We start from the raw sequence: 20417 nt of genomic DNA, 5'->3' as shown, positions 1-20417 counted from the left end.
GGGGGCTTGAGTGTTGAAAGGAGCAAATGTATGTGGTATGTCCCTCTGCGTGCTTCCAGGATGTGCAAGGGCTGTGAGGTGCAGATCATCCCAGCTCAACTTTTGCACCAAAATTGTTATGTCCTGGAAAGTTTTGGGGTTGCAGCTTCCTTGGGGAATTCCTGTTCCTGCTGGTGGGAAGGGAAGGGCATTGCTTGCACTTGTGCTGCTGCAGTGGGGCGAGCCCCAGTGTGGGTCTGTGGTTGCTGCAGACAATCTGAAGCCTTCACTCTGCAACCTCAGGTCTATCTCCCTCTGCAGCTGAACTCCGTGGGTGACCATGAATGCCAGTGGCCCTGGCTATCCCTTAGCCTCTCTCTACGTGGGAGACCTGCACCCGGACGTGACTGAAGCCATGCTCTATGAGAAGTTCTCACCTGCAGGGCCCATCATGTCCATCCGTGTCTGTCGGGACGTGGCCACGCGCCGGTCGCTGGGCTATGCCTACATAAACTTCCAGCAGCCTGTGGATGGTATGCTCCCCCAACACAGCTCTGAGGAACAGCCTCACAGTGGGAAATTGGGGTGTGCAAGTGATGTGAAGGGGGCAGTGGAAGAGGGGGGAGCAGTTGTCTGAATGGTTCCATCAGCTGCTGGGCCTTGGTTCTAACTAATCCCAATCTGCTTTCTGATGGTGACCCATCCTGCTTCCATCTCTTCTTAGGGTCTGGGAAAGGATGCAGCAGCTGGGCTTTGGTAAGGGGATGAAGGTGACTTGCAAGAGTTGCCTCCCTCCTCCTTCTCCATCAGAGAAGGGCACAAAACCCCTCCTTGCCCTTACCTAGGGCAGCCAGCTGCTCACTGGCTCACAGTGTGATGTGAGGCCACTCTCCTGGCAGGCATTGCCATGACACAGGATTGCAATTGGAAGATGTTCCATGCTGAAGTGAGGCTGTAGTGATGGGAAGGTGCTGATTTAGTTGCCCTAGAGACCAAAATCCTTGCTGGGTAAATTAGTTGGGCATCTGCCAGACTGGAGCTTGTAGTGAAATGGCTGATCCTTGGGAGTCAGACATGCTTTGGAGAGGGGAAAAAAAAAATTAATCAAAGAGTGGTGTGGCTGAAGGGGTGGGGAGCCGAGCTGCCTGTTCCATTTAGGTTAACAAGCCCCTGTCCCTGATTCCTGTGCCCATCTCAGCTGCTGGATGTGAGGGACATCTGTCTCTGTTACCCTCCTTTCCTCCTCTTTCTTTGCCAGCTGAGCGAGCCCTGGACACCATGAACTTCGAGGTGATCAAAGGCCGACCCATCCGCATCATGTGGTCCCAACGGGACCCTGGGCTCAGAAAATCAGGGGTTGGAAACGTCTTCATCAAGAACCTGGATGACTCCATTGATAACAAAGCCCTGTATGACACCTTCTCTACCTTTGGAAACATCCTGTCATGCAAGGTAGGTGTGCCCAGGGCCCTGCAGGAGAAGGCTTGCTGCAGAGCTGCCCTCACTCTTGGAAGCATGCTCCAGCCAGCTGGAATTCACTGTCTCATTTCACTTCCCACAACATCTCCTTTAAATTCCCACATGCTTTCAAGCCAAAAGGCCTTGCTATGTTTCCCCTCAGAATGGGGGCTTTTTCCCCAGTCCCTACACAGGGATGTTGTGTCCTCCTGTCCCAGCTCACTGCACCAGTGGTATGTGGGTCTTGGGGAGCCATAAGCTCCTGGATATCATATAAAGCACCATGGATCAGGTCCTGGGATTGTCCATATCCCTGACCTGCCATCAACACCGTGACAGAGCTCAGCTGCAGTGGGAGCAGGATGTCAGGGAGGGAAAATGCCCCTGGAAGATGGGGATGGGTTTTTCCTGTGATGTACTCTTATACAAACGCGGAGAAAAAGAGTGTCTGTCTCTTTCCTTTGCTCCTCTGTGTTTGTAGGTGGTTTGTGATGAAAATGGATCCCGTGGCTATGGCTTTGTCCACTTCGAGACACATGAGGCAGCGACTCGGGCCATTGAGACCATGAATGGGATGTTGCTCAATGACAGGAAGGTGTAAGTGCCAGAGAGAGGAGTCTGGGCCCTGCCCTTGGTTCTGCTCCTCCCTTGCCTTGGTCCACTACTGGGAGTAAAAGCATGCTCTGCTCAGGCATTCCTTTCCTGCTGTTCTCTGTGTTCTTCCCTTTTCCCACCCCTGCTGGGCATGGTGTCTGTGCTGCTCTCTGGGACAATGAGTCACTTGTGGTGAGTGCTGGTGGAAGTGTGATAGTGGTTTGGAGCTGTTCCCAGATGGTGGGGAAGGAGTCCAGCCCCAGGCTGGGTTTTATTGCTGAGGCAGTGTAATGAGTGCCCACAAAGTGGGGCTGGTCCTTGATCTTGGCTGCTGGCATCAGATAATCTGGGCAGGAAGGGGTTTTTTTGTTGTTGTTCCTCTCTCTGCTTGCATTGCATCACCTCCCTCTCTACATCCCACAGAGGCAAGGGCTGCCCAGAGTGTTTGAGAATGCTTTGGAGGAATAGAGCTGGCACTTGGTGGTATCCTTTGGGGTCTTTGGTGGTGGTGGCATCCTTTGAAGTCTTTTGATGTCTCCTGGGATGACACATCCCTACTTTTGGCAGTGACAAGGGGGAGTTTGGGTAGAGGTACACCAGAGTAGGACATGCTGAAGTTGCTGTATGTGAAACTCATGGTAAGCTTGTGGGTGGGCAAAGCATGGCCTGAGGATGGGATCTCTCTGGGCCTTACTGAGACAGGTGTACCTGTGTCCATCTTCCCTCTGCAAGGAACATGCAGGGTTTGAGGCCTATTCCTTTCTTCCTGCAGGTTTGTTGGACACTTCAAATCCCGCAAGGAGCGCGAGGCAGAGGTTGGGGCGAGGGCAATAGAGTTCACCAACGTCTACATCAAAAACTTTGGGGATGATATGGATGATGACAGACTGAGGGAAATATTCTCCAAGTTTGGTGAGCACAGTTGTTGAGGTATCCTTGTGTCTGATAAACTGGACTTGGGGCAATTGAAAAGGAAGCTGGGCAGAGTGCTTGGCTGAAGTAGCTAGCCCCTTTTCTCGTGAGATGTGACTTGTTTAAACATCCCCCACATAAAAGGACTGCAGTCACTTCAGCTGTCAGGATGCTACATGTGCTTTCCTGCTGTGAAGGAGGATAACTTGTACTTGGTGCTCTCTTGGAAAAAAGTAGGTTTTTTTCTTTCTTGGATAGTTTTTAAAATTGTCTTGTTACCAGCAGGCTGCCTGGTTACAGGAACCCTGGGAATAAGAATTGAGTCTGAATTTAAAGAAAACAGGCTTTTCAGTTTAGTCCACTACTGGAGGATGCCTCTGGTGATGGGGTTTAGTATTGTGCCAACCCATGGGCCATGCTGTTCATGCTTGGTCACTGTCAGCACAGGTAATTTGTGGTTGTCCTTCATATGAACCCAATATATGTGTTCATGTACAAAGGAGGTGAGATTTTTCTAGACAAAGGAACTCACTGCACTGGCTGGAGAGGCTGAAGAGCCCAGGGCAATGAGAGCAGCACTCAGGGTGGGAGGGATCACCCTCACCAACCCCCACAGCCTTCTGTCCCTGCCTCATGGGTATCCCACTGTCTGTCCTCCTGCTGGGCTCTTCCATGCTGCCATGGCCATCCAGTCTCCTCCCCGGGCTGGCATGTCATGGTGTCTCCTGAGCACAGCAGCACCCATCAGACCATACTGTCCTTCCCTCTTGCAGGAAAGACCTTGAGTGTCAAGGTCATGATGGACAACAGTGGCCGCTCAAAGGGCTTCGGATTCGTCAACTTTGAGAAGCACGAAGAAGCCCAGAAGGCAAGAGGCTCCTCACTCACTGCCCATCTCTCCCCTGAGACAGTCACCTGGTGATGTTCCCACCTCTCCTCAGGGGGAACCTCACCAGCTTTGTGCTCGTCTGGGAGCTGGCACTGGGTACCTGGATGGGCAGGGCCTGGCAAGGGGGAGCAGATCTCTGCTTGTGGTGGGACCGCCCTGGGGTGGTGGGTGAAGGGCAGAGCTGTGGCCATGGACTTCCCACTGAGCTCAGAGCCCTTCCCTTCCCCGGCAGGCGGTGGCTGACATGAATGGGAAGGAGATCAATGGGCGCGTGGTGTACGTGGGCCGGGCCCAGAAGCGGCTGGAGCGCCAGAGCGAGCTCAAGAGGAAGTTTGAGCAGATGAAACAGGAGCGAGTGAACAGGTACCAGGTAAGGGGAGAGCAGGGTGCTCCATCCTGCAGGTCTGCACCAGGGACGCCCTCAGCTTGGGTATAGCACAGAGCTCTCCAGAGCAGATTGGCGTGGTGGGCCCCTCCTGCAATTAAAGATCTGCACAGGGTCCAGTCACTGCCTGGGAATGTCCTGGGAAGCAGTATCAGGAAAGAGGAGAGGGATTTTAACCCAGGATGATGTTGGGAGGTGAGCAAGTGGGTCTGCTCATTTCCAGAAATATTAGTCTGGAAATGAGACAGCTTCATGAGGTCTTGGAGCAGGTTCACAGTGATGGTCTGGGTACCCTCTTCACTTGGGGTGTTTGTACTTTGGGTGGAGTTTATGCACAATCCTGGTCCCTCTCCATGTCAGTGCTCCTGCAGGGGCTGTCCCACCCTCCAGCTGAGCTGTTGGTGAAATGTATACCCAGTGTGACAAACTGTTGTAAACTTGGGGATCCCAAGCTGCTTTTATTTCATCGTGTGCAGGGGGTCAACCTCTATGTGAAGAACCTGGATGATGGGATAGACGACGAGAGGCTGAGGAAGGAGTTCTCTCCCTATGGCACCATCACCAGTGCCAAGGTGAGGGACTGGGGCTGCCCCTGGGGCTCCTGGGGTCAGTCAGCTGGTGCACTCGGCCCTTGCAGATGGATTTGGATTATCATCCTGTTGAATTACAGTTCCCTGCTAATGGCTTGTACCTCAAGCCAGGTGTGAGGGACATGCCACTTCACTCCAAGCTGTCCTGAGGAGCAAATATTTTGTAGTTTGATTGTGTTACCCCAGCCTTGGTGAGGTGCCAGCTGTGGGATCTTAAAGCTGCAACATTCTGAATGTTGCCCAGCTGCTCTGTGACACTGATACAAATAAAAATGACCCACAAGCCACCTCTCTCAGGACAGTGGGGTTGACAGGCTGGTGTTTGGCCTTTTGGAACACCATGGAAGTGTCAGTCTTTTCACTGGGACTGGTGTCAGCCTTCTCTTGAAGGGTGCAGAGGGGTGGTCCGGTTTCAAGGTCAGCTACCTGTAACCCACCAGGGACAGATGATGTCTGGCCCTTGTCAGGGCACAGTGTCCCACTGATCCCCATCCCTTGCTGGTTCCTGCAGTGTTTAGCACCAGAGCATTTCTGGCCCATGGGCCCTGTGGGGCTGAGGCACAGATTCCCCCAAGACAGTCACCAGCTCCAGATCTCAGGCTGGTCCAGACTCTGCCATCTTCATTTCCCAAACCTACTGCCTGAGCAAATCCTCCCCTACCCCAGAGAAACCTGTCTGTGAGAGAGGTGCAGTCCCATCCATCCCACCCTGGGTGTGGGGGCTGAAATGGGGTGCCTGTGGCTGGATCCCACCCCCCTCACTGCGCCGTGTTTTGTGTGTGCTGCAGCGATCTGTGGACTCAGCTGTCTTGTTCTAATCCAATTCTAGGTGATGACAGAGGGTGGCCGCAGCAAAGGGTTTGGGTTTGTATGCTTTTCATCCCCAGAAGAGGCCACCAAGGCCGTGACAGAAATGAACGGGCGGATCGTCAGCACAAAGCCTCTCTACGTCGCGCTCGCTCAGAGGAAGGAAGAGCGGAAAGCAATCCTCACCAACCAGTACATGCAGAGACTGGCCACCATGAGGGCCCTGCCTGGCCCTCTCCTGGGCTCTTTCCAGACCCCCCCAGGGTACTTCCTACCCCCCATGCCCCAGGTGAGTCCTGCTCCCCAGTGGCAGCCTTGCACAGGGACCCAGGTCTGCCCTGGAGTGGGGTGGCAGTCAGGCTGAGAAGCAGAGCTTGGGTTGTACAGACCTGGGCACACCCTGTGGAACCGGTGGGATCTGTGCTGGGCTTCCATGTGAGCAGCAGGGTGGGGTGCAGGTGCTCCAGGTAACGGGCTGGGGATTTTGTTGTTACTTACTGCTGCCCCTCAGAGGAGGAGGAAGCAAGGAGGAGTTTGGTGGGAGGGTGTGAGCATGGAGAGCAAGGGGAAAGGGTTACAGAGGTGCAGAATCTCCTGGGGAAGAGTTAAGTATAGCTGCTGGAGGACACGCTGGCAGCAGGGCTGGAGGTCGGTGTTTAAAATGCTCTGGCACCCTGCAGAGCCTGTTTTTGGCTTGTCTGTCTGTGTGCAGCAGCCACCAAGAGGCTCTGGGGTAGTTCTGGCTCAGCTCAGCTCCCCAGTCATGTTGGATAATGTGTTCTCCTTTCCCAGCCACAAACCAGAGCTGCCTTCTACGGCCCCAGCCCTGTTGTGCCAGTCCGCCCGGCCACTCGCTGGAGTGCACAGCCCTCCCGGCCTCCCTGTGAGTCTGCCTGTCTCTCCCTGGGGGCTCTTGGCACGAGCTGGGCTCAGTCAGGGACTGAGGGTCTCTAAAAGCAGCACAAAGTGTTGTAACCCTGGGGGTTTATCTTGGATAAGTGTGCAGGGGTTTGGTGCAGGGTCACGGTGATGGGCACCAGGAGGTGACAAGTTGGCGGTGACACCAGAGGTGAGGTGCTCCTGAACTGTCCCCAGCCACAGTCACTCCCCTGCCGTCTCCTTCCATGCCTCTGCTACCAAGTGGCTTCATTATGTGTGTGTTCTCTCCTACAGCAGTGTATCCTGAAACCACCCCCATCCTGAGGGCTGCCGTGCCCCCCCGGCGCCTGCTGTCCAACATCAGCACCACCAGACAGGCCTCCACCCAGGTGCCCCGTGTGCCCCCCCAGGCCCAGAGAGTGGGTGAGTGGGGGAAGGACCCCCACAATTTCCAGCTGGGACATCGCTGTGGTGGCAAGGGTGCTTACTGTGAGCTCAGGCCTCCTATGAGGATAGTTTGTTTTGTGGGATTTCTCATGGAGGAGCCTGATGGTGTGATGGTATTGGAGCAGTGTCTGTAGAAACTAAGTATGTAACTTTTGGGGAAGGTTGTGGTCTTTCAGGTAATGGGACAGGTCTCTGATATGCAGATTGGTCTTGTTGGTGGCTGCTCCTGGCCTATGATCCTTAAAGCAGATGGTGATGCAGCCACAGCACCTGGGCTTAGGCTCGGACAAAGGCAGAAGGTGGGAAAGGACCTGTGGGGCACAGGAAGGGGATCTCACAGGCTCTGGCTGAACTGCTGCCAGTGCCATGCCTCATGTTAGAGGGGTTTGGAGCTGAGGACCAGATCTTGCTGGCATCCCCGGTGCCTGGTTGTGCTGAGGCTGGCCCTGGGTCCTGGGGTGTCCCCTCCAGACAGGACCAGCTGGGGCAGTGACTGCCTACAGCCTTCCCATCTTCCTGGGATTTTGCCCGAAGTTATCTTTGGCATTGAGTGTCTAATTGCTGAAGTGAACAGTGGGACCAGGAGGGCTCTCTGTGGCTTGTCCCTTCTCCTTTTGTCATTGTCCTCTCATTTCTCTGCCCTCACCTTCCTTCAGGATGAGCTGGGAGACAGGGGTCTGCAGCCCACCCTCCTCAGTGGTGTTCCCATTCTCTGGCTGCTCATGCAGATGGGTTTCTGGAGGAGAGATGACGAGATGTGGGTGCCTTTGCCAGCTCTCCTGCCCTCTGCACAACATCAAACCACCCTACCCCAAGGGTGGCAGTGCCCTGCCTGTCCTGGGGAAGCTGCCTTTGACTGGGGGGCTGCTTTGAGCCCATGTAGGATTTTTCAGGCCCTCCAAACAAGCACACTGCCCTTGTGGCTTCAGCCTCCTTGGCATAGGTATGCATTTAAGGACTCCTCCTCACAAGTATTCTGGTCCCCATTGCAGCCAACATCGGGACACAGACGGTCAGCACCCGGCTGCCCTCCTCGTCTGCCCTGCCACGGGGTGCCCAGCAGTACAAGTACTCCTCATCTGCCAGGAACATGCAGCCCATGGGGCACATGCCACCCATGGTGGCCCCGCAGGTAAGTGCTCTGCAGCCACCATAATGTGACATTCTTGGTCCTGCTCTGGGCTAATGTGACTGCCGACCCCAGGACTCCCCATGGCTCCGTGACTGGTGCTGTGGGGGCCTTTCCTGGGGGCAGCTATGGATCCAGTAGCAAAACAGCTCTAATGCTTGACTCCAGCTTTGCTGCAGCTGGTGTTTGAGTACAAACACACAGTGCCAGCATTTGGAAGGCTGAAATGCCCCATTGTGGCTGGTATCCAGCACCATTCCTGCAAGCCAGGTAACTCATATCCCTTCCAGCCTTTGATTGCTGTTCTTCCCTGTTTTTCTTCCAGGTGGGAGAACCTGCTGTGCATGTCCAGGGGCAGGAGCCACTGACAGCATCCTTGCTTGCAGCAGCCCCTCCCCAGGAGCAGAAGCAAATGATCGGTGGGTGTCACAGCTGCTCTGCTGCAGGGTCCTGGGGCCATGTGGGCTTGCATGCACCAGGGCAAACTTAACTGCTGGGAGAAGCTGTAAGGCTTTGTGGGATTGCTGTGACATTATGCTGCTTAAAAAAAAAAACTAAATTCAGTCTGTATTGGAACTGGATGGGAGCAATAAAACCACTCCCTGTCTGCGTGAGCTGCCTGGCAGTGAGAGAGTGTCTGGTGGCGCTTTGCAGAGAGGCAGAGCTCCATCTGCCCTGCCTGTGCTGCCAGGCCATGCCAGGGCCTTTGCAATTCCCCTCAGCTCTGAACCACCCTGTACTGCTGCTCCTGGGCACTGATGAACAGCGTGGTGGCCATAGGGGTTAAGGTCAGCTCTGCCACACAACCCTTGGCTTTCAGGCGTTCTGTGGTGGAGCAGACAGTGCCCTGGGGTGGGACAGCATTGCTTGGCCTGGCCAAAGCACAGCAGGTCACAAACCAGCTCTTTCCTTCCCAAGAGGGAACTGCTCCTGCAGAAACTGTCATTCACCTTCACATGGGTGGGCAGGCGTGCTCAGCTCCACTGCCCTGTGCCCACTGTAGGCGCCTGCTGTTGACTTCACCCAGCAGCTTCCTGTTGCTGGGATGTGCTGGAGTAGCTTTGCTTGTGAGCAGTGGTTTTTCCACCACCACCATCACCACCCTTGTGTCCCATTTCAGTGGAGGGGGCAGGAGGGCTTGCAGTGGGTTTGAAAATGCTGGAGGGCTTGCACAGTGCTCATGTCCTTGCTGGTGTTTGGAGCAGGTGAACGCCTCTACCCTCTGATCCATGTGATGCATCCTGCACTGGCCGGCAAGATCACCGGGATGCTGCTGGAGATAGACAACTCTGAGCTGCTGCTGCTCCTGGAGTCCCCAGACTCCCTGCGCTCCAAGGTAGGAGGGACTCAGTGCCCAAACACATCCCTTTCCAAAGGGCTGATTGCCTGCTGCTGCAAGGAAAGATGAGCACAGCCCAGGACGCTGATCACCATGGGAAGAGCAAGTAGCTGCTGGTTTTATTTTCAAGGGAAAAAGTAGCCCCAGATTGATGTCACCACACCCAGTTGCCTGAATGTCTGCCTGCCTTCAGCAAAAGGAGAGGCTGGAAGCAGCTCCCTAAAGCACAGGCCAAGCCTGAGGGTGGTTTGGAGGTGGCTGGGAAGTGAGAGGGGAAAATCAGGGTGGTGTCTCTACAGGGAAGCAGCCAGGAAGATGCTCTTTCCTCAGAATAGAAATGAGCTATACTGCAGAGGGGCAGCAGTTTTTCTTCAGTTTCCTTCTTAATCCTGGTGAATATTTAGCTTTGGTTCCCATCAAAATAGTTGCAGTGAATTGACTGCATCTTTTTGTTGCTCCTTGGAGACAGGAGCTCCTTTCACCTTTTCACTGATGTTTTTTGAGGCGTCTGGGCTCTGTTGGGTGGTCAGGCAGCTTCACCTGTGAAATCTGACTTCTCTCTAGCAAGTTCCGACTTGGTAATAGAGGAGAGGTACCCCAGAATTCCCCTTGGTAAGAGACAGAAAAGGTCTTTGGGCTGATCAGCCTCCTGCAGAAGCAGCAGGCTTGGATTTTGTGATTATTCAAGTCCTTTACATTTTGGGTGGATCTGTATGGAGGCCACACTGGGACCTGAAATATTGAATTCCTGGTGCAGTGCACTCCTGCAGTGGAGCAACTCAACTTCTCCCCCTTGTGCTCTCTCTTGTAAGATCGAGGAAGCGGTCACTGTTCTCCAGGCACACCAGACCACCGAGACACCCCTCAAGGGCAGTGCTGGACCGTTCCTGCAGTGACTCCAGGTGGGTGCTGGGAGCTGTGGTGTGCTCAGAGTCTCTGGTTTCTGACTCTGAAACTGGGGATTGGGTTTCTCATCCAGGCCAAGCAAGGTTTAATAAGCAATATCAGTGTCTTTGACTGTAATATTCCATTCCTTAAATTGCATCCTCCATTTTCTGGACTTAGTTGTACTGCAGAGACCTGGTTATCTGTGGGCTCTTTCTGTGTTGATGAGGGCAATACTACCAGATGAGGACTGTGCTACCAGAAAGGAAGATAGGAAAGGTCCTTGTTTTTCTGTAGGTCTAGTGGGGACCAGCACAACCTTTCCTGGGAATTCCCAGTGGGTTTTTTGCAGAACCGTGGCAGTAGATACCCTATAAAATACCCTTTGTGTGCTTGACTAGGAGAGCTGGCCCTGCTGCTGAGGCTGGGATAGACACACTAACAAAGCAATTCAGACTGTATGTACCCCTTTGAAGATATTTCAGATATTTCCTTGGCTTATGATATGGCAGTAACTATGTTAACCCAAGTTCAGGTGAATTCCATCTTGTCTGGATGAAACTCTCCCTTTAGCACTTGAAAACTGCATATTTGGGTTCTCTGTTTCTTGCAGACTTTGGGACTGAGAGCAAGCCCTGAGAATGTTGTTGTTGAAGAACAGGAGCAGGAGCCCCACCACACTGTTGGAATCATGCCTGTACAGTGACCCTGGCTTTGTCTTCAAATGCCCCATCCTATTGTTCGTGTGTATTGCAACCCTTGTAAATTGCTTCCTCCTGCACCTGTGAAAATCCCCAAATTAAATCTCTTCTCACCACTGAAAGCATCTTGTGAAATATCATGTGAAACCCAGCCTGGGTCAGTTGCCCAGGAAATGATGGGTGCTGATGAATCATCATTATAGGGAATTTATTGGGTTTTGTAGTTTTATTTGTTCATGTAGCTGACACTAATAAAGAACTGGTACTTCCGTGCTCCCCCAGAAATGGGGGTTAGTTCCCTTGGCAGAAAGACAGCCCCTGCTTTGCTTCCTGCAGGTGGAAGGATGGACTCAGGCTGCAGTAATTAGTGTTTGAAGTTTGTGGTGCTGCTGGGGTGTCAGTCTGGAGAGCTGGCAGAAGGGACATACAGCATTACAGCATTACGTTTACAAATTGCCACCCAACAGGCTCCTCTAATCCTTTCTGATTCCCTAGGAGGATGGATTTAAGCAAAACAGGATGGATTCCTGTTGTTCTCCTTTTGTAATGAACCTTGTTCACCTGCAGTACTGGCCTCGAGTGTCTCCTGCTGGTCACCAGAGGGTGTGTCTGTGTTTGTGTTGCACAAGAGCAAGTTTTTGAGGTATTGTGGAGTAGCTGTACATCAAAAGCTGTGTTTCCAATGCGTGTCCCTGACCAGAGGTCTCAAGGAGTCACTAAAGAGCCCCAGCAAACAATCATGACCGCATTGTGTCCCACAGGGACACTCCCTGCTTGCAGGAGGAGCTGGGACCTGTTCTTGCTGGGCTCTGCTCTCTGTTGCTGTCATCACCCTGGCCTTAATCCTCTGCCCTTCCTAGTTAGGAAAGGAAGAGACTCCTTGGTACTTGAGGCTGGTGAAGCACTGACCTCACTTGACTCCTTCCCTGAGCTGGCAGGAGCACACCTCTGCCAGCACCACCCACCCTCTTCTGTGCAGTTTGTGCTGGTGTTGCTGTCTCAATCTTCCTTCTGTGCTGTATCATACTCTTGCTTCAGCTCCCTGCTGAGTCACCCCTCCTACCTCTTCTTTTCCTTCCAGCATTTTAATAGAACCACTTACACATTTGCTCCCGCATAGTGTCTGCTCTGCTGGGACTCTTCACTGGGGCTTTTCATCATTCCTTTTCCTCACCTTCATTTCACCAGTTCTTCCTCTGACCTCCTTAAGTATTTCTTTTCCTCTTGGTGGATGCCTCAGCCTGAGCTGTTCATTGTTTAGATATCATCTCCTCAGTGAGATGCTTATAAAGGACTTTAATTCACTTAATATACAGGACCTTCATTTGTTATTTCTCTAAAGTGTCACAGGCTGGAAGCTTTTCTGCTTGGTCTCTAGAGGAAGAACATGTATTTATTTGCATGAGTGTAATGCACACAAGGAGCTGGAATGGGGCTGTACAGGTAAACTTCATTCTGCTGTTGGTTAGCTTGGCTGCAGCCTTTTTTCAGGTGTAACAGGGCAGTTCAGGTGTGCCTGACACCACCTACAGTGCCAGGTGGCTGGGCTGGTGAGTCCTCTGTAAAGCCAGAGGGAATGCAAAGTGGTGCCCAGGAACACAGGGATAGCAGAATAGCCTAAGAGAGGATGTGAACAAGGACAAGTTCTAAAATGTTAATCAGAAAAGGTGAAGTTGGCACTTGGATCCCTGATGATACTAGAAATAATTCAGAGTAGCTCCCTGGCAGAAGTCCCTTGGTGAAGTCTGAGGCTTTAGGGAGTTGAGGCAGCAATGCAAATGAGCCTGGAGTCCCCAGCCTGGAACAGCTGCTGTTGTTTCTGAACGGGGCTGAGGAAGGTGTGTCCCTGTGACAAACCCTCTCTGTTGCCCTGTGGCCAGCACTACCTTTGCCCACCTGGGAATTGTCCTGCATGGACAGCAGCACCTCAGCAGGAGCAGAAGGGGAGACAGGAGCAGAAGTGACCCTGAGCTTGCAATAGTGTCTTGTTGCTGTGCATGACCTCTGTCTACCTGGTGCTGTTGCTGGGGAAAATCTTTGGTATCGGGCACAAACAAAACTGCTGTTTCGAGAGGAAGGAGATAGTGACTGCTGCTGGTTAGGGGTGCTCTGAGGAGCTGCTGTTGAACAGCGCAGGTTATCTGCCACTCAGGTAACAGCAGGGCTGCCAAAAGGATAGCTCTTAGTCAAGTGAAGCCAGTCCTTTCCCTGGATTCTGTGACCTTTCTCTGCTTATCTGTATAGTGCTCTGTGCTTCCCCACCCTGAAATCCATCACACCTGCTAAGAGCTTGGGTAAGTGCTGGCTGTGGGATCAGTGGAGCTGTCATGCTCAGAAGTGGGAGTAGAGTGGATGGAGCAATTTGTGCCCCTCGGGGAGGACTTGTTTCAAGCCCTGGCCCGTTACAGCTGATGGAGTACAGCCCTGGGACCTACAAAAAGCTGTTTAGTGTCAGGCTAAGGTAAGAAGTCTTTGTCTTAAATGGCATTAGAGGGATTGCTCTCTAAATTCAATTCAGCAGGGTACCTGCCTGAAACACTGCTGGGAGAGGCAAGGTGGGAAAAGAAGATTTTTGAACCTTGACCAAGGGCTAGCTTCTGTCTCCTGGTCTGTATTATGAGTTGGATCAGGTCTAGCATGGCCCAGCATCTTACCAGCTGAGGCAGAGTGCAAGGCTGAGCAATGGTTGGAAACCCTGATGCAGTGCTCTGCTCTCCTTAGCATGCCTTTCCCAGCCCCAGTGTCCCTGGAGCTGTAGGGACTCTGAACTCTAAATTTAATGGCCACTATGAGCTGAGGTCACTGTCTGAAAAAGCAAGGCACTGTATAGTGCTTGAAGTCCTCTGACAAAAAGAGGGGAGAGTATGAAGTGGTTAAGCAAGTGTTTCAGTTCCCTTATTCCATCCATCACAAAAAACACAGTTCTAGAGTGAAAATAAACATGGCTTTAATGAGAACAGGTTTTAACAGTTCACAAAGTAACTCCAAGTATCTCTTTATCTACCATTTAAAATCAGTGCCATCAATATCAGATCAGGAAAAGTTTACACATGCATTGAAGCAGTAAGCCAGACCTCAGCTGGGGTGTTACTGCATATTTTCTTCCCTGTAACACCCCATAGCAACTGCTCCAAAAGGCACAGAGGAGCTAAAGTGGTTTTTTTTTAAAAAAAAACAAGACAAAAAACCATTGCAAAATTCCCAAGCACCCAGAATCTGAAAGAATAGTGCACAGTGTAACAAGGCTAGCCTAACTTGCTGCTGTTTTCTTAATGTGCAGAATAATTAAAGAAAGCTGCTACCGTAAACGTCTGCCCAGCCACACTAAGCAGCAGAACCCAGCTGAGGGCCAGCAGGCATCAAGGGGGGGAGAGGGAACAAGGTTGGCCCTGTGCAAGTAACTGTGCCCCTGTTGTAAGAAAGGGTACGTGGTGCTCTGGCAACTACAGCAGTTCCTGCAGCGACTTTCTTTCAGTAATAGCAGCACAAACGCAGCAAAACTGTCACCTGAATAAGGACTGAAACCCCTCTGTTTGTAAGCACTTCAGACAGGAACAGCCACTTCCTGTGCATCTTAGCCAACAAGTAATGAGTCCCTGAGGCCAATAGTTAGAGGCAAGTTGACTTCAACCAGGAAAATTAACCTAAATGCCTCTTGGGGAGGGGCATTAAAACTATGCATGATCATAGAGCCAGCTTAATAGAGTTTGATACAGATTATGTCTTAACATTCATCGTGCTGGTACAGAACCTCTTAGATCTCAGCAGCACTGGAAGATAAGATTTCAACACCAATCCTGCATTGACTGGTCCCTGTAACAACATCAGAAAGGAGAAAGCTTTCCTCTGCAGTGGAAAAGAAAGCTTTCCTTGTTGCTTGGTTACCCTAGGCTCTGTTCAGTTCTTGCAGTAATCTCAGTGCGGCTGTGTTCTTTGGTTCAGTTTTCAACAAGCTCTTGATGTCAGCAATACTTGATTTGTAATCCTAGAAAGAGAGTATTTTTTAATGGTTAGTGTGTTAAAAAGGCACTCTAAGGCAGAACTACTACCCAGCAACAGAGGCAAAGACAACACAATTAAGCCTGTGACTCCCTCTCTGTAACTGCTCAAGCACTGGCATTGATGTAGCTGTTGTAAAACATGCTTAAACTAGGGCTGAGAACACAATTTCATCACTCAAGCAGGTTCTGAGTCCAACACCAATGCAGTATGTACGCCAGTACTGACTCCAGAATTTCTCATGAGACAAAAAGATAAAGCTTAACACAACACTGGTCTCTGTGGTAATCAAGGACAGGATCTGTGGGAATGGCCTGAAGTTGTGTCAGGGGAAGTTTGGGTTGGGTATTAGGAGAAGGTTCTTCACCCTGAAGGTGGCTGGACAGTGGAACAGGCTCCCCAGGGAAGTGGTCACAGCTCCAAGCCTGACAGTTCAAGAAGTGTTTGGACAACACTCTTGGGCACAGGGTGCCATTGCTGGGGATGGTGCTGTGCAGGGTGAGGAGCTGGACTTGAGGATCCTGTGGGCCCTTTCCAATTCAGCATATTCTGTGATTCTGTGAACAAACACTTGCTGTCAGCATCTGATGCTGACAAACTCATGAGATTCAAACAGTAAAGTGTGATGTCTTTGATTCTTAGTCTTTAAAGGTCTCAGCTATCTGATGGCAGATGTTATCTAGCACAGAAACAAGCCATAAAGGCCATCTCTAGCTCTGATCATACATCAACAGCCATCTAGTTCTAGCCTAAAGCCTAAAACTCCTGACTTACCTTCAGTTCTTTAAGTGCTTGAGCACGCCTGTAGAGTGCCTTAACGTTCTTAGGATCTAACTTCAGAGCTTCGGTGCAGTCCTGTGCTGCTTCCTTGTATTGCTTCAGGGTCAGGTAACAGAGAGCTCTGCAACACAGACACCTGCTTAGAGACCTTTGGCTGAAAGTAGCATCGACTGCTGCAACACAGAGAGCAGCTGTCAGTGCAGCACAAAGCTGGACTCCAAAACCATCCTCATGTGTTGTTCTTGAGCTCAAGTTTGTTTCATTTACAGGGAGGGGAAAAAAAAAGAAATGGCTTTTCAGTTTAAAGGAACAAAAAGGAAGATGTTTAGAGCAACCTGCTATAAAGCTAAAGAAGCTGCACTTGCATTTGAGGATGCAGGGTCCTGCCTCTGCCGGTGCAGCATATGCTCTGCTTGCTGCAACTGCCTTAGAAGTACAAGTGTCAAAGAACAGCAGTCTGCAGTTTGTGGTCTGTAGGGCAGCAGAGACTACTCACAACCCCAGTCCTGGCAAGACAAAGCAGTCAAGGGAGAAGTCCCTTAGCAGCCCAGAGAAGTGTCTCCAAGAAGTTCTGTAGCACCTGATCAAAGAAAGTTATACTACAGAGGAGGCACTTGGAGTAAACCTGAGGGGGCGGTTTTGTTTTATTCATTAGTTTGGGAGCAAACGTTAAACAGTTCTGCCAGGAAGTACCATGGTAGCTTTTATACAGGGCCAAGAAGTACTTAGGCAAAGAGCTGAACAGTACCTGTTGGTGTAAGTTGCACATTCCTTGTTGAGCTTTAAACTCTCACTGTACTTCTCAACTGCTTTTCTATGGTTTCCTTTCTTTACAAGTTCATTTCCTTCTTCCTTCAGCATTCGAGCTCTCTCCATGCCAGCAGCAGTCTGGTCTGGAAATGGTGGGAAAGGACACAGAACTCTATAAAACCACCAACAATATCACAGCCTCACAGAAAACAAATATCCCCATACCAGAGAGATCAAAGGAACCAGAATCAACCAAAAAGGCTGTGGCAGAACCAGGCCTGGGTTTCTTCAGGCCTCAGCCCCAGCTGCAGACACACCAAGCAGGTGTGGCAGCTGTCTTGTTCACCACCCTTAGGAGCTACAGGGCTCTCTGCCCAGCCCAAGGGCATGTTCCCACCTCGTTCTCCCTGTGGTGCAGTGGCAGGAGCAGTGCTTGCCCCAGGGGCCTGGGCAGAAGGAATGCTCCACCTCGTCTGGGCAGAAACGGGCACTCTGGGGATTGGCGGGAGCTTCTGACGCCAGTTCACGCCATCCTTCTCCAGCAGGGCTTTAGTCATCCTGCAAGAGACAGCTCCCAGTCATGCTGGCTGTCGGCTGGATGGGCCACGCAGTAACCAGCAGGGTCACTTTTAACCTGGCTTGTGTACTAAGAACAGCATCTCTCTGTCTGCTAATTTCTTTACATACATCTCAGTGGGTTCCTTCTACAGGACATTTATGAAGAGATTATCTTCATGCCAGCAGGGCTAAAAATAACATAGGACAAGGGCCGGGGCTGTCACTGCTCAGGTGAGCAAGAGACATGGATTTCACTCCTTGGTCTGGCAAGCCATGAAGCGAAGGAGAGAGCAACAGGAAGAAAACAGGACTACAGCAGCCTGTAAACACACTAAACATAGGGAGACTTAAAGGACAGTGTACTGAACTTTAGCTCATTATTTCCTTTAAACCAGACACTGAGCAAAGCAGAAACAGTCTCACAGAAATCATTCCCAGCTCTCAGTCAGCATCTTGAAAGGAGCTATAGGCACTAGCAGGCAAAGGGAACACGGCCAGGCCTTGCTTCACTCGTGTGCCCGGGACACAGCTTGCTCCTGCCGGCATGAGCACGGCTCGCAGCAGCAGCAGCACCCAGCAGCCCTATTCCCGAGCCCTAACGGGGCGGCTTTACCTGTTGACTCCATCGTGCGCCGCCTGGACGGAGCAGTCCACCTGCAGCACGGTCTTGTAGTCCACATAGGCCAGCGAGTACCTCTCCAGAGCCTCGTACGCCGCTGCCCGCCGCAGGAGGGGCTTGATCCCGAACGGGACCAGCTCGAGGGCGCTGCGGCGGAGGGGAGAGAGCGCCGTCAGTCCCGCGGCTCCGGGGCAGCCGCCGCCCCTTCGCCCGCCCCAGCCGAGCTGGGGGAAGCCGCTGAGCGCTCCCTCCGGCCCCGCCGGGTGCCCCCAGCCCCGCCGCCGCTCACCTGGTGCAGTCGGCCACGCAGAGGCTGCAGGCGCCGTCCTTGAGGTGGCAGGCGGCGCGGTTGGCCAGCAGCACGCTGCGCTCCTCGGCGGTGGCATCCCCTGCGCGGGCCACAAGCGGGACAGCCGCGATTCAGCCGCGATTCAGAGGGATCCCGCCGCCCGCTCGCTCGCTCGCCCGCCCCGGGTCGTGCCCTACCTGCGGCTTCCAGCTGCGCCAGCGCCCGGGAGTAGAGCTCGGCGGCCGGGCCGTACTGCCCGCGGCGGAACTCCTCGTTGCCGGCCCGCCGCAGCGCACCGGGGGACGCGGCCATCGCGCCGCTGCCGCCGCGCCCGGGAAGCCGCGCCCCTCCTTTCGGAGCCGGGGCGGGCGCTCCCCGCTGGCATCCGGCGGCGGGCGGAAGCGGCGGCCGAGCGGAGTGCCATGGAGCAGTGAGGGACCGACCCGGCTCGCCGACAGACCGCCATGGAGACGGTGCAGCTGCGGAACCCGCGCCGGTAAGCGCGGGGCGTGTTCCTGCCGGGACCGGGGATGCTCCGGCTCGTATCACCCGCCCTGCTGCCGGCGCGGGGCCGAGAGCGCGGCCGTGGGCGCGCCGAGCTCCGGCCCCCTCCGTCCTCCGGGGCGCTGCCGCTGCCCGGAGCCGCGGGGCCGTGGGCGGCAGTCGCCTGGCACCGGGCAGCGCCCGCAGGTCCCCGCTGGGACAGCACCGCGCTCAGGTGGGGGAAAACGGCTTAAACTGGAGCACTGGGGGAGCCTGTGCCACTGCGGGAGCTCCCACCGGGTACCGCGGCTGTACGAGGTGTTCTGGCCCGTGCCAGTGGTGTGACAAAGCTCCGGTCACTTGTTCTCCCGTCGTGTCTCTCCCAGTTTTGTGGGGGTCTGTCCCCCGGTGCCGTGTCCGGGCGCCGTGCCCAGCCCTGGCACAGCCGCCTTCCCGCCGGGCCCGGGCACACCGGGCACACCGAGCCCGGACCCTCGGACACCGCACGAAGCCGGGACTCCCCTATCTCGGGCTGCCAGGCCGAGCCGGGGCTGCGGGGCAGAGCTGGAGGCTGGCGGCAGCTTGAATGAAGTGTCAGTGTCAGAATCCTATCAGTGGTTCGCAGCTGGGGCCCAGGGAATGCTTCGGCAGCGAACAAAGGAAGCTGCTGGCGCTGGTCCCCAGTGACATTGGCCCGTTTGGTTAAACAGTGATGTATATTCTGTTTAAAAAAAAAGAAAAAAAAAAGCTTGGTTTTATTCTATAATTGCTTATGCCGGTGTTTACGGGGCAGGTGATTACGATTAGATCTGAATAACAACAAAGGTGAGATTGGGTTTGTGTTGCTGTTACATCTTTGTGGTATAAACATCCAGGAGAACGGCAGAGTGTGTCAGACAGCAGCGGGTGCACTCGATGGAACAGGACAAGTTCAAAGTAATTGGGCTCCTGGGCTATAGTAGAAAGTAGGCTGTTTGTTGCAAGTACAGTAGTTGTCTGGTCATTATGTTTAGGTGTATGAAAAGCGGTTTTTTTTCCTTTTATCCTGGTAGAATTTAGGCCTCAACTTCAACAAGAAGTGTCTGCCTCTTGCGTCGCCACTTTTTGGGCTCCTTGGAAATGGGGGCTTATGTGGTTTCTGGTGCATGTATTACTTTTTTTTCCCCTTTTCCCACACCTTCTTCCCTCTCTGTTTTCACAAGGACACATAAATTCTTTTTAATGCTTATGTGAGCAGGGAAGCTAGCAGCTACTTTCAGTATTTCACCACTTCCTGAGTCTGCTTCTATATAATGTTTCCTCTGCTTCAGGAAGCCATTGTATGTGCTCCATGCACGAGCTGCTCCTCCCGTGTGGCTTTTGTACATAAACATAATAGCCAGGGATCAGTGAATGGTTTTTCACTCTGTTTCTGAAGAAATTGGGGGGAAAAAAGTTACATATTTAGTATAAAAATTAGTATTCCTGTGACTGGAGTCCTGATCTGTAGCAGCAGCTGTAAGAGCTTTCAGGAGTAACTTGCAGTTGCAGGCAACCACGTGTGTTTTACTTTAAACACCAGTGAGCGCTAAAAGTGCTGAGATTCTTAAGTTTCTGTGTTTAAAAAACTTGTGTGAGCTGGTTTGGGGAGTTTGGAGGGATTTTTTGTTGGCTGGTTTTTGTTTATTGTTGTTTCAGAATTTTTTTTAGTTGATGTGAAAATGAAAGAGCGCTTGTTTGTGGACTGTTGGATACTCTTACCGCTGACAATAAAATACTGTTTTCAGACCTTTTTGTTATGTAGTCCTTAGCTGTTTCAGGAGGCTTGGTGAACAGCTCTCCAGTGTAGACTCAAACAAATATGATTGATCTGCTTGTTGCTTTGTGTACGGGATCTCCCTAAAAGCTGTACTGGAGGAAGGCGGGGGCCACGTGGAGAATCACAGCACATGGCAGGTTTTTATTC

The 20417-nt window shown here is 52.5% G+C and overlaps 3 protein-coding genes across 3 annotated transcripts in view; 2 read left to right on the top strand and 1 right to left on the bottom strand.

Moving 5' to 3' along the window:
• Positions 1-319: 319 nt before the first annotated feature.
• PABPC1L (poly(A) binding protein cytoplasmic 1 like) lies at positions 320-11030 on the top strand (the record flags this gene model as incomplete). The annotated part of the gene is made up of 15 exons (XM_082292805.1): positions 320-512; positions 1238-1431; positions 1919-2034; positions 2804-2943; positions 3717-3811; positions 4065-4202; positions 4694-4789; positions 5637-5903; positions 6407-6497; positions 6788-6916; positions 7933-8072; positions 8395-8488; positions 9275-9405; positions 10221-10310; positions 10907-11030. 14 exons carry the CDS (start codon positions 320-322, stop codon positions 10302-10304), a joined length of 1908 nt encoding a protein of 635 aa, XP_082148931.1. The 3' UTR covers positions 10305-10310; positions 10907-11030.
• A 2922-nt stretch (positions 11031-13952) lies between these two features.
• TOMM34 (translocase of outer mitochondrial membrane 34) lies at positions 13953-18315 on the bottom strand. Its single transcript, XM_082292738.1, has 7 exons — positions 18187-18315; positions 17990-18089; positions 17695-17847; positions 16921-17081; positions 16522-16666; positions 15768-15894; positions 13953-14979 (listed from the first exon to the last, which is right to left on the bottom strand). The coding sequence occupies exons 1-7, from the start codon at positions 18299-18301 to the stop codon at positions 14881-14883; spliced, it is 900 nt and encodes a 299-aa protein (XP_082148864.1). The 5' UTR covers positions 18302-18315; the 3' UTR covers positions 13953-14880.
• Positions 18316-18380: 65 nt separating this feature from the next.
• STK4 (serine/threonine kinase 4) overlaps positions 18381-20417 on the top strand; it is a 44397-nt gene continuing 42360 nt past the window's right edge. Inside the window, exon 1 of the mRNA XM_082292665.1 lies at positions 18381-18485. Coding sequence (XP_082148791.1) covers positions 18454-18485 — 32 coding nt within the window. The 5' untranslated portion in view covers positions 18381-18453. The remainder of the gene's footprint in view (positions 18486-20417) is intronic.

This window comes from Coloeus monedula (assembly GCF_965178545.1).
Source record: "Coloeus monedula genome assembly, chromosome: 17".
NCBI classification, from domain to species: Eukaryota; Metazoa; Chordata; class Aves; order Passeriformes; family Corvidae; genus Coloeus; species Coloeus monedula.
The sequence above is the reverse complement of the archived record's forward strand: the minus strand, read 5'-3'. Positions and strand labels throughout refer to the sequence as shown.

What these genes read in the sequence shown, in the direction of transcription:
- TOMM34 (XM_082292738.1), bottom strand. Translation starts at nt 18,301, where the DNA reads ATGGCCGCGTCCCCCGGTGCGCTGCGGCGGGCCGGCAACGAGGAGTTC. An exon ending in GGCGCAGCTGGAAGCCGCAG is followed by an intron (nt 18,090 to 18,186) that starts GTAGGGCACGAC and finishes TGGCCCGCGCAG; the next exon opens with GGGATGCCACCGCCGAGGAG. An exon ending in TGTGCAACTTACACCAACAG is followed by an intron (nt 15,895 to 16,521) that starts GTACTGTTCAGC and finishes TCTGTGTTGCAG; the next exon opens with AGCTCTCTGTTACCTGACCC.